The following is a 13,444-nucleotide window of genomic DNA, read 5'->3' as shown; positions in this document are numbered from 1 at the left end:
TACCGCGGCCCTTAGCGATTGGCTGCTGATGAGGTCACGGCAAGAAGCTGCAATGTCCGTCATCTGCAGCAGGGTGGCGGCGTTGAGCACGTCTCTGACGCTACGGCTACTGACCAACAGACGGGAGGTGTAGATGAAGTTAAGGATCTGCTGTAGGCCCTGGGAGGGGAGACAAACAGGAGTTATCTACTGTAGGCCCTGGGAGGAGAGACAGACAGGAGTTATCTACTGTAGGCCCTGGGAGGGGAGACAGACAGGAGTTATCTACTGTAGGCCCTGAGAGGAGAGACAGACAGGAGTTATCTACTGTAGGCCCTGGGAGGGGAGACAGACAGGAGTTATCTACTGTAGGCCCTGGGAGGGGAGACAAACAGGAGTTATCTACTGTAGGCCCTGGGAGGAGAGACAGACAGGAGTTATCTACTGTAGGCCCTGGGAGGAGAGGCAGACAGGAGCTATCAATGTGGGTAACACTTTATTCGGATAGTTCATCTGCAGATGCAGTAACATTTCATCTATCTACACTGAACGAAAAAATAAACCCAACATGCAACAATTTCAACGATTTTACTGAGTTACAGTTCATAGAAAGGAAATAAATGTAATGAATTCATTAGGCCCTGATTTATGGATTTGACATGACTGGGAATACAGATATACGTCTGTTGGTGACAGATACATAAAAAAAGGAGTGTGGATCAGAAAACCAGTCAGTATCTGGTGTGACCACCATTTGCCTCATGCAGTACGACACATCTCCATAGAGTTGATCAGGCTGTTGATTGTGGCCTGTGGAATGTTGTCCCACTCCTCTTCAATGGCTGTGTGGAGTTGCATGGTTTGGAGGTCCTGGGCTGGCGTTGGCGTGGTTACACCTGGTCTGTGGTTGGTAGGCCGGTTGGAAGTATTGCCAAATTCTTTAAAACAATGTTGGAGGCAGCTTATGGGAAATTAAAATGCTTATGGTAGAGAAATTAAAATGTAATTATCTGGCAACAGCTCTGGTGGACATTCCTGCAGTCAGCATGCCATTTACACGCTTCATCAAAACTTGAGACATCTGACAGTCACTCAGCCCTCACCACTGACAACAGTCACTCAGCCCTCACCACTGACAACAGTCACTCAGCCCTCACCACTGACAACAGTCACTCAGCCCTCACCACTGACAACAGTCACTCAGCCCTCACCACTGACAACAGTCACTCAGCCCTCACCACTGACAACAGTCACTCAGCCCTCACCACTGACAACAGTCACTCAGCCCTCACCACTGACAACAGTCACTCAGCCCTCACCACTGACAACAGTCACTCAGCCCTCACCACTGACATCAGTCACTCAGCCCTCACCACTGACAACAGTCACTCAGCCCTCACCACTGACAACAGTCACTCAGCCCTCACCACTGACAACAGTCACTCAGCCTCACCACTGACAACAGTCACTCAGCCCTCACCACTGACAACAGTCACTCAGCCCTCACCACTGACAACAGTCACTCAGCCCTCACCACTGACATCAGTCCACTCAGCCCTCACCACTGACATCAGTCCACTCAGCCCTCACCACTGACAACAGTCACTCAGCCCTCACCACTGACAACAGTCACTCAGCCCTCACCACTGACAACAGTCACTCAGCCCTCACCACTGACAACAGTCACTCAGCCCTCACCACTGACAACAGTCACTCAGCCCTCACCACTGACATCAGTCACTCAGCCCTCACCACTGACATCAGTCCACTCAGCCCTCACCACTGACAACAGTCACTCAGCCCTCACCACTGACAACAGTCACTCAGCCCTCACCACTGACATCAGTCCACTCAGCCCTCACCACTGACATCAGTCCACTCAGCCCTCACCACTGACAACAGTCACTCAGCCCTCACCACTGACAACAGTCACTCAGCCCTCACCACTGACAACAGTCACTCAGCCCTCACCACTGACAACAGTCACTCAGCCCTCACCACTGACAACAGTCACTCAGCCCTCACCACTGACATCAGTCACTCAGCCCTCACCACTGACATCAGTCCACTCAGCCCTCACCACTGACAACAGTCACTCAGCCCTCACCACTGACAACAGTCACTCACATCTGTGACATTGAGTTGTGACAAAACTACACATTTTAGGATGGTGTCATGACGTTGTATTAGTTAATGTGATGACTGTTGCTCAACGAATGATTAAAGGTTTCTAATTGCGTGATTAACTGAATCAAGGCTAGTTGAGAACACCTTTATTTAACCAGGTAGGCTAGTTGAGAACACCTTTATTTAACCAGGTAGGCTAGTTGACAACACCTTTATTTAACCAGGTAGGCTAGTTGAGAACACCTTTATTTAACCAGGTAGGCTAGTTGAGAACACATTTATTTAACCAGGTAGGCTAGTTGAGAACACCTTTATTTAACCAGGTAGGCTAGTTGAGAACACCTTTATTTAACCAGGTAGGCTAGTTGAGAACACCTTTATTTAACCAGGTAGGCTAGTTGAGAACACCTTTATTTAACCAGGTAGGCTAGTTGAGAACACATTTATTTAACCAGGTAGGCTAGTTGAGAACACCTTTATTTAACCAGGTAGGCTAGTTGAGAACACCTTTATTTAACCAGGTAGGCTAGTTGAGAACACCTTTATTTAACCAGGTAGGCTAGTTGAGAACACCTTTATTTAACCAGGTAGGCTAGTTGAGAACACCTTTATTTAACCAGGTAGGCTAGTTGAGAACAAGTTCTCATTTGCAACTGCGACCTGGCCAAGATAAAGCGTAGCAATTCGACACATACAACAACACAGAGTTACACATGGAATAAACAAAACATACAGTCAATAACACAGTAGAACAAAAGAAAACAAAAAGTCTATATACAGTCAGTGCAAATGAGGTAAGTTAAGGAAATAAATAGGCCATGGTGGCGAAGTAATTACAATATAGCAATTAAACACTGGAATGGTAGATCGGCAGAAGATGAATGTGCAGGTAGACATACTGGGGTGCAAAGGAGCAAAATAAATAAATAAATACCAGTATGGGGATGAGGTAGGTGGATAGATGGGCTGTTTACAGATGGGCTATGTACAGGTGCAGTGATCTGTAAGCTGCTCTGACAGCTGGTGCTTAAAGCTAGTGAGGGAGATGTGAGTCTCCAGCTTCAGAGATTTTTGCAATTCGTTCCAGTCATGGGCAGCAGAGAACTGGACAGAAAGACGACCAAAGGAGGAATTGGCTTTGGGGGTGACCAGTGAGATATACCTGCTGGAGCGCGTGCTACGAGTGGGTGCTGCTATGGTGACCAGTGAGCTGAGATAAGGCGGGGCTTTACCTAGCAGAGACTTGTAGCCAGTGGATTTGGCGACGTGAATGAAGCGAGGGCCAACCAACGAGAGCGTACAGATGGTAATGGTGGGTAGTGTATGGGGCTTTGGTGACAAAACGGATGGCACTGTGATAGACTGCATCCAGTTTGTTGAGTAGAGTGTTGGACGCTATTTTATAGATGACATCAACGAAGTCAAGTCGTTTGGCAGCATGAGTGAAGGATGCTTTGTTGCGATATAGGAAGCAGATTCTAGATTTAATTTTGGATTGGTGATACTTAATGTGAGTCTGGAAGGAGAGTTTACAGTCTAGCCAGACACCTAGGTATTTGTAGTTGTCCACGTATTCTAAGTCAGAGCCGTCCAGAGTAGTGATGCTGGACGGGCGAGCAGGTGCGGGCAGCGATCGATTGAAAAGCATGTATTTAGTTTTACTTGCGTTTAAGAGCAGTTGGAGGCCACGGAAGGAGAGTTGTATGGCATTGAAGCTCATCTGGAGGTTAGTTAACACAGTGTCCAAGGAGGGGCCAGAAGTATACAGAATGGTGTCGTCTGCGTAGAGGTGGATCAGAGACTCACCAGTAGCAAGAGCAACATCATTGATGTATACAGAAAAGAGAGTCGGCCTGACAATTGAACCCTGTGGCACACCCATAGAGGCTGTCAGAGGTCCAGACAACAGGCCCTCCGATTTGACACATTTGGTCGATGAATACGGCTGCACAGTAATGTCTCTTATCGATGGCGGTTATGATGTCGTTTAGACCTTTGAGCGTGGCTGAGGTGCACCCATGACCAGCTCTGAAACCAGATTGCATAGCGGAGAAGGTATGGTGGGATTCGAAATGGTCAGTAATCTGTTTGTTAACTTGGCTTTCGAAGACCTTAGAAAGACAGGGTAGGATAGATATAGGTCTGTAGCAATTTGGGTCTAGAGTGTCACCCCCTTTGAAGAGGGGGATGACCGCGGCAGCTTTCCAATCTTTGGGAATCTCAGACGACACGAAAGAGAGGTAGAACAGGCTAGTAATAGGGGTTGCAACAATTTCGGCAGATCATTTTAGAAATAGAGGGTCCAGATTGTCTAGCCCGGCTGATTTGTAGGGGTCCAGATTTTGCAGCTCTTTCAGAACATCGGCTACCTGGATTTAGGTAAAGGAGAAATGGTGGGGGCTTTGGCGGGTTGCTGTGGAGGGTGCCGGGCAGTTGACCGGGGTAGGGGTAGCCATGTGGAAAGCATGGCCAGCCGTAGAGAAATGCTTATTGAAATTCTCAATTATAGTGGATTTATCCGTGGTGACAATGTTTCCTAGCCTCAGAGCAGTGGGCATCTGGGAGGAGGTGTTCTTATTCTCCATGGACTTTACAGTGTTTCCTAGCCTCAGAGCAGTGGGCAGCTGGGAGGAGGTGTTCTTATTCTCCATGGACTTTACAGTGTTTCCTAGCCTCAGAGCAGTGGGCAGCTGGGAGGAGGTGTTCTTATTCTCCATGGACTTTACAGTGTTTCCTAGCCTCAGAGCAGTGGGCAGCTGGGAGGAGGTGTTCTTATTCTCCATGGACTTTACAATGTTTCCTAGCCTCAGAGCAGTGGGCAGCTGGGAGGAGGTGCTCTTATTCTCCATGGACTTTACAATGTTTCCTAGCCTCAGAGCAGTGGGCAGCTGGGAGGAGGTGCTCTTATTCTCCATGGACTTTACAATGTTTCCTAGCCTCAGAGCAGTGGGCAGCTGGGAGGAGGTGCTCTTATTCTCCATGGACTTTACAATGTTTCCTAGCCTCAGAGCAGTGGGCAGCTGGGAGGAGGTGTTCTTATTCTCCATGGACTTTACAGTGTCTCCTAGCCTCAGAGCAGTGGGCAGCTGGGAGGAGGTGTTCTTATTCTCCATGGACTTTACAGTGTCTCCTAGCCTCAGAGCAGTGGGCAGCTGGGAGGAGGTGTTCTTATTCTCCATGGACTTTACAGTGTTTCCTAGCCTCAGAGCAGTGGGCAGCTGGGAGGAGGTGTTCTTATTCTCCATAGACTTTACAGTGTTTCCTAGCCTCAGAGCAGTGGGCAGCTGGGAGGAGGTGTTCTTATTCTCCATGGACTTTACAGTGTTTCCTAGCCTCAGAGCAGTGGGCAGCTGGGAGGAGGTGTTCTTATTCTCCATAGACTTTACAGTGTTTCCTAGCCTCAGAGCAGTGGGCAGCTGGGAGGAGGTGTTCTTATTCTCCATGGACTTTACAGTGTTTCCTAGCCTCAGAGCAGTGGGCAGCTGGGAGGAGGTGTTCTTATTCTCCATGGACTTTACAGTGTTTCCTAGCCTCAGAGCAGTGGGCAGCTGGGAGGAGGTGTTCTTATTCTCCATGGACTTTACAGTGTTTCCTAGCCTCAGAGCAGTGGGCAGCTGGGAGGAGGTGTTCTTATTCTCCATGGACTTTACAGTGTTTCCTAGCCTCAGAGCAGTGGGCAGCTGGGAGGAGGTGTTCTTATTCTCCATGGACTTTACAGTGTTTCCTAGCCTCAGAGCAGTGGGCAGCTGGGAGGAGGTGTTCTTATTCTCCATGGACTTTACAGTGTTTCCTATCTTCAGTGCAGTGGGCAGCTGGGAGGAGGTGTTCTTATTCTCCATGGACTTTATAGTGTCTCCTAGCCTCAGTGCAGTGGGCAGCTGGGAGGAGGTGTTCTTATTCTCCATGGACTTTACAGTGTTTCCTAGCCTCAGAGCAGTGGGCAGCTGGGAGGAGGTGTTCTTATTCTCCATGGACTTTACAGTGTTTCCTAGCCTCAGTGCAGTGGGCAGCTGGGAGGAGGTGTTCTTATTCTCCATGGACTTTACAGTGTTTCCTAGCCTCAGTGCAGTGGGCAGCTGGGAGGAGGTCCTCTTATTCTCCATGGACTTTACAGTGTTTCCTATCCTCAGTGCAGTGGGCAGCTGGGAGGAGGTCCTCTTATTCTCCATGGACTTTACAGTGTTTCCTAGCCTCAGAGCAGTGGGCAGCTGGGAGGAGGTGTTCTTATTCTCCATGGACTTTACAGTGTTTCCTATCCTCAGTGCAGTGGGCAGCTGGGAGGAGGTCCTCTTATTCTCCATGGACTTTACAGTGTTTCCTAGCCTCAGAGCAGTGGGCAGCTGGGAGGAGGTGCTCTTATTCTCCATGGACTTTACAGTGTCTCCTAGCCTCAGAGCAGTGGGCAGCTGGGAGGAGGTGCTCTTATTCTCCATGGACTTTACAGTGTTTCCTAGCCTCAGAGCAGTGGGCAGCTGGGAGGAGGTGTTCTTATTCTCCATGGACTTTACAGTGTTTCCTATCCTCAGTGCAGTGGGCAGCTGGGAGGAGGTCCTCTTATTCTCCATGGACTTTACAGTGTTTCCTAGCCTCAGAGCAGTGGGCAGCTGGGAGGAGGTCCTCTTATTCTCCATGGACTTTACAGTGTTTCCTAGCCTCAGAGCAGTGGGCAGCTGGGAGGAGGTGCTCTTATTCTCCATGGACTTTACAGTGTTTCCTAGCCTCAGAGCAGTGGGCAGCTGGGAGGAGGTGTTCTTATTCTCCATGGACTTTACAGTGTTTCCTAGCCTCAGAGCAGTGGGCAGCTGGGAGGAGGTGTTCTTATTCTCCATGGACTTTACAGTGTTTCCTAGCCTCAGTGCAGTGGGCAGCTGGGAGGAGGTGTTCTTATTCTCCATGGACTTTACAGTGTTTCCTAGCCTCAGAGCAGTGGGCAGCTAGGAGGAGGTGCTCTTATTCTCCATGGACTTTACAGTGTTTCCTAGCCTCAGAGCAGTGGGCAGCTGGGAGGAGGTGTTCTTATTCTCCATGGACTTTACAGTGTTTCCTAGCCTCAGTGCAGTGGGCAGCTGGGAGGAGGTGTTCTTATTCTCCATGGACTTTACAGTGTTTCCTAGCCTCAGTGCAGTGGGCAGCTGGGAGGAGGTCCTCTTATTCTCCATGGACTTTACAGTGTTTCCTATCCTCAGTGCAGTGGGCAGCTGGGAGGAGGTCCTCTTATTCTCCATGGACTTTACAGTGTTTCCTAGCCTCAGAGCAGTGGGCAGCTGGGAGGAGGTGTTCTTATTCTCCATGGACTTTACAGTGTTTCCTATCCTCAGTGCAGTGGGCAGCTGGGAGGAGGTCCTCTTATTCTCCATGGACTTTACAGTGTTTCCTAGCCTCAGAGCAGTGGGCAGCTGGGAGGAGGTGCTCTTATTCTCCATGGACTTTACAGTGTCTCCTAGCCTCAGAGCAGTGGGCAGCTGGGAGGAGGTGCTCTTATTCTCCATGGACTTTACAGTGTTTCCTAGCCTCAGAGCAGTGGGCAGCTGGGAGGAGGTGTTCTTATTCTCCATGGACTTTACAGTGTTTCCTATCCTCAGTGCAGTGGGCAGCTGGGAGGAGGTCCTCTTATTCTCCATGGACTTTACAGTGTTTCCTAGCCTCAGAGCAGTGGGCAGCTGGGAGGAGGTCCTCTTATTCTCCATGGACTTTACAGTGTTTCCTAGCCTCAGAGCAGTGGGCAGCTGGGAGGAGGTGCTCTTATTCTCCATGGACTTTACAGTGTTTCCTAGCCTCAGAGCAGTGGGCAGCTGGGAGGAGGTGTTCTTATTCTCCATGGACTTTACAGTGTTTCCTAGCCTCAGAGCAGTGGGCAGCTGGGAGGAGGTGTTCTTATTCTCCATGGACTTTACAGTGTTTCCTAGCCTCAGTGCAGTGGGCAGCTGGGAGGAGGTGTTCTTATTCTCCATGGACTTTACAGTGTTTCCTAGCCTCAGAGCAGTGGGCAGCTAGGAGGAGGTGCTCTTATTCTCCATGGACTTTACAGTGTTTCCTAGCCTCAGAGCAGTGGGCAGCTGGGAGGAGGTGTTCTTATTCTCCATGGACTTTACAGTGTTTCCTATCCTCAGTGCAGTGGGCAGCTGGGAGGAGGTCCTCTTATTCTCCATGGACTTTACAGTGTTTCCTAGCCTCAGAGCAGTGGGCAGCTGGGAGGAGGTGCTCTTATTCTCCATGGACTTTACAGTGTCTCCTAGCCTCAGAGCAGTGGGCAGCTGGGAGGAGGTGCTCTTATTCTCCATGGACTTTACAGTGTTTCCTAGCCTCAGAGCAGTGGGCAGCTGGGAGGAGGTGTTCTTATTCTCCATGGACTTTACAGTGTTTCCTATCCTCAGTGCAGTGGGCAGCTGGGAGGAGGTCCTCTTATTCTCCATGGACTTTACAGTGTTTCCTAGCCTCAGAGCAGTGGGCAGCTGGGAGGAGGTCCTCTTATTCTCCATGGACTTTACAGTGTTTCCTAGCCTCAGAGCAGTGGGCAGCTGGGAGGAGGTGCTCTTATTCTCCATGGACTTTACAGTGTTTCCTAGCCTCAGAGCAGTGGGCAGCTGGGAGGAGGTGTTCTTATTCTCCATGGACTTTACAGTGTTTCCTAGCCTCAGAGCAGTGGGCAGCTGGGAGGAGGTGTTCTTATTCTCCATGGACTTTACAGTGTTTCCTAGCCTCAGTGCAGTGGGCAGCTGGGAGGAGGTGTTCTTATTCTCCATGGACTTTACAGTGTTTCCTAGCCTCAGAGCAGTGGGCAGCTAGGAGGAGGTGCTCTTATTCTCCATGGACTTTACAGTGTTTCCTAGCCTCAGAGCAGTGGGCAGCTGGGAGGAGGTGCTCTTATTCTCCATGGACTTTACAGTGTCTCCTAGCCTCAGAGCAGTGGGCAGCTGGGAGGAGGTGCTCTTATTCTCCATGGACTTTACAGTGTTTCCTAGCCTCAGTGCAGTGGGCAGCTGGGAGGAGGTGCTCTTATTCTCCATGGACTTTACAGTGTTTCCTAGCCTCAGAGCAGTGGGCAGCTGGGAGGAGGTGTTCTTATTCTCCATGGACTTTACAGTGTTTCCTAGCCTCAGTGCAGTGGGCAGCTGGGAGGAGGTGTTCTTATTCTCCATGGACTTTACAGTGTTTCCTAGCCTCAGAGCAGTGGGCAGCTGGGAGGAGGTGTTCTTATTCTCCATAGACTTTACAGTGTTTCCTAGCCTCAGAGCAGTGGGCAGCTGGGAGGAGGTGTTCTTATTCTCCATGGACTTTACTGTCCCAGAACTTTTTGAGTTGATGGATGCAAATTTCTGTTTGAAAAAGTTTGCCTTAGCTTTTCTAACTGCCTGTGTATATTTGTTCCTAACTTCCCTGAAAAATTGCATATCACGGGGGCTATTCGATGCTAATGGAGAACTTCACAGGATGTTTTTGTGCTGGTCAAGGGCAGACAGGTCTGGCGTGAACCAAGGAGTATATCTATTCCTAGTTCTACATTTTTTGAGAGGGGCATGATTATTTAAGATGGTGAGGAAGGCACTTTTAAAGAATAGCCAGCCATCATCTACTGACGGGATGAGGTCAATGTCATTCCAGGATACCCCGGCCAGGTCGATTAGAAAGGCCTGCTCGCAGAAGTGTTTCGGGGTGCGTTTGACAGTGATGAGTGGTGGTCGTTTGGTCGCAGACCCATTACGGATGCAGGCAATAAGGCAGTGATCGCTGAGATTTTGATTGAAAACAGCAGAGGTGTATATGGAGGGCGAATTAGTTAGGATGACATCTATGAGGGTGCCCGTGTTTACTGGTTTGGGGTTGTACTTGGTAGGTTCATTGATAATTTGTGTGAGATTGAGGGCATCAAGCTTAGTTTGTAGGATGCCAGGGTGTTAAGCATGTCCCGGTTTAGGTCACCTAGTAGCATGAGCTCAGAAGATAGATGGGGGGCAATCAGTTCTCATATAGTATCGGGGGCACAGCTGGGGGCAGAGAGAGGTCTATAGCAAGCGGCAACAGTGAGAGACTTGTTTCTGGAAAGGGGAGCTCAAATTGTTTGGGTACAGACTTAGAAAGTAATACAAAACTCTGTAGGCTATCTTTGCAGTAAATTGCAACACCGCCCCCTTTGGCAGTTCTATCTTGGCGGAAAACATTATAGTTAGCAATGGAGATTTCAGTGTTTTTGGTGGTTTTCCTAAGCCAAGATTCAGACCCGGCTAAGACATCTGGGTTGGCAGAGTGTGCTAAAGCAGTGACTAAAACAAACTTAGGGAGTAGGCTTCTAATGTTAAAATGCATGAAACCAAGGCTTTTACGTTTACAAATGAGAGCACCTGGGGGGTGGGAGTGGAGCTAGGCACTGCAGGACCTGGATTAACCTCCACATCACCAGAGGAACAGAGCAGGAGTAGGATAAGGGTACGGCTAAAGACTATACGAACTGGCCGTCTAGCACATTCAGAACAGAGAGTAAAGGGAGCAGGTTTCTGGGCACGATAGCATAGATTCAAGGCATAGTGTACAGACAAAGGTAAGGTAGGATGTGAGTACATTGGAGGTAAACCTAGGCATTGAGTAATGAAGAGAGAGATATAAACCAGGTGATGTCATCGCATATGTAGGAGGTGGAACAACATGGTTGGTTAAGGCATATTGAGCAGGGCTAGAGGCTCTACAGTGAAATAAGACAGTAATCACTAACCAGGACAGTAATGGACAAGGCATATTGATATTAGCAAGAGGCATGCGTAGCCAAGTGAACATATGGGTCCAGTGAGTGGTTGGGCTGGTTGGGGACACGGCGATTCAGACAGTTAGCAGGCTAACAAGCTAACAGTTAGTAGGCCGGAGCTAAACAAGCTAGCAGCTAGTAGACCAGGGCAAGCTAGCAGTTAACAGGCCGGATTAGCAAACAAAGAGTTAGCATGGGCTAGCAGTTAGTAGACCAGCACAAGCTAGCAGTTAGCAAACCGGGTTAGCAAGCAAGCAGATAGCAGGGGCTAGAAAGTTAGCCTTTGGGCGGGGGGGGGGGGGGGGGGTGATGGGGGTAAGTCTGTTTTTGCCTCTTCGTGCGGTGACGTCGATAGACCAGTCGTGGAATTAGTAGGGTTCCAAGTAGCTCTAGATAGCTAGCAGGCCGATATTGTAGCCAAGGAGTATACTTCGGTGGTAGCACAGGAGCCCTGGCCAGGCTAGCTTCAAGCTAAATTGGTGCTTGCTCTGGGATGGAAACGCTAGCCAGGAGTAGTCATCCGGGATTGCGGTTAGCTAGTTGTGAAGATCCAGATAAAATGTTCAGTTTGCGGTAGGAATCCGGGGATAAGAATAACAGGTCCGTTATGCTCTGGTTAGAGTCACGGAATATAATGATGTAATTACGTGTGGGAGGTCTCAGATGGGAAGCGCCGCGTGAGTCGTTTAGGCTTCTCAATGACGCACTTCTCCGGCACAACTCTCTGGTCGTCCTCACGATGTCAGTGTCCTTTTGGTCTGAATTCTCGCCCTTGCTCTGGAAGGGCTCTTCTGAGGTCAGACAGCTCTGTAGCTTAGAGCTCACAGCGTAGGAATGAAACAGTGTAGATACCACGATTCGCTGGGAGATGGATGCTAGGTGGTTTGACATGAATATACCCGCTTAGACACAGCTACTCATCCGTAGCTTGGGTAGAAAAATATTTATTTGTCTTCAAACTTGTGTTGCGTTTTGGGTTTGTTGACTTTTTACACCTCGGCTGCAGCTTGGGTCACTTAGTCTGATATGTTAATTCTTCACTCACAGGTTTTATACCCTCATGTCAGAAGTGGGCGTAACCGCCTTTAGGGCAATTCTCTGGGCGTACCAAGTTAAGAAGCAAGGTATAAATTTGACTCAAATCCAATTTTAGACAACTAACTTCACATTTCATCTTTACTAAAACATTCTCTTTGATTTGGACATTTTCCACACAATGTACAATCTATAAACACCAAGCATATCCTAGGAAAACTCTTACAGTTACAATGTTTTCGTAATAACGTCATCTATTAACCTTTAATAACAAACCAAAATGACATACATTTTCATATTCCATCTATCGTCATGACCACCATTGTGGCTGACGGAAACCATTGTTCCAAAGTCCCTTTATTTCATGTTTAATGTTCTGAGGCTGGTTCTCCATAGTATCAGGACAAAAGGAATTTGTCTGTGGCCTAAGACTTACCAGGGTCGTGAGGGGTCATAAAACCCCCACATCTTCAGACCCCTAGATCTCTCCTCCTCTGTTGGGGTTGAGAGATAATCTGTAGGGTTCTGGTCACCTGTAACCTGACCTGATCAGGACAGTCATGACAGTGGCCTTTTATTGTCCCCAGCACAAGGTGCACCTGTGTGATCAGTTTATAGCACCTGTCAGGTGGATGGATTATCATGGCAAAGGAGAAATGCTAACAGGGATGTAAACAAATTTGTGCACAAAATTTTAGAAATATTTTTGTTGTGCAAATGAAACATTTCTGGGATCTTTTATTTCAGCACTTTGTTTGTGTTTATATTGTTGTTCAGTATACTAACCCTAACCCTTATCTAAACCTTACCCTAACCATTATCCTAACCATTATCTATGCCTAACCCTAACCATTATCCCTACCCTAACCCTTATCTAAACCTAACCCTAACCATTATCCTTACCCTAACCATTATCCTTACCCTAACCCTTATCTAAACCGAACCCTAACCATTATCCTAACCATTATGTATGCCTAACCCTAACCATTATCCTTACCCTAACCCTTATCTAAACATAACCCTAACCATTATCCTTACCCTAACCATTATCCTTACCCTAACCCTTATCTATGCCTAACCATAACCATTATCCTTACCATAACCCTTATCTAAACATAACCCTAACCATTATCATTGCCCTAACCCTAACCATTATCCTTACCCTAACCCTTATCTATGCCTAACCCTAACCATTATCCCTACCCTAACCCTTATCTAAACCAAACCCTAACCATTATCCTTACCCTAACCCTTATCTAAACCTAACCATAACCATTATCCTTAACCTATCCCTTATCTAAACCTAACCATAACCATTATCCTTACCCTAACCCCTATCTACGCCTAACCCTAACCATTATCCTTACCCTAACCCTTATCTACACCTAACCCTTATCTAAACCGGACCCTAACCATTATCCTTACCCTAACCCTTATCTACGCCTAACCCTAACCATTATCCTTACCCTAACCCTTATCTAAACCGAACCCGAACCATTATCCTCACCCTAACCCTTATCTATGCCTAACCCTAACCATTATCCTTACCCTAACCCTTATCTAAAC

At 48.1% G+C, this 13,444-nt stretch overlaps 1 protein-coding gene across 1 annotated transcript in view; it reads right to left on the bottom strand.

The window, feature by feature from the left end:
- The window catches only part of zbtb47b (zinc finger and BTB domain containing 47b), a 149,752-nt gene that overhangs the window by 64,138 nt on the left and 72,170 nt on the right, over positions 1–13,444 (bottom strand). Inside the window, 1 exon segment of the mRNA XM_065019193.1 lies at positions 1–159. This exon segment is cut by the window's left edge and continues 963 nt beyond it. Coding sequence (XP_064875265.1) covers positions 1–159 — 159 coding nt within the window.

Source organism: Oncorhynchus nerka, linkage group LG6, assembly GCF_034236695.1.
Source record: "Oncorhynchus nerka isolate Pitt River linkage group LG6, Oner_Uvic_2.0, whole genome shotgun sequence".
In the NCBI taxonomy this organism is placed as follows: Eukaryota; Metazoa; Chordata; class Actinopteri; order Salmoniformes; family Salmonidae; genus Oncorhynchus; species Oncorhynchus nerka.
The sequence above is the reverse complement of the archived record's forward strand: the minus strand, read 5'-3'. Positions and strand labels throughout refer to the sequence as shown.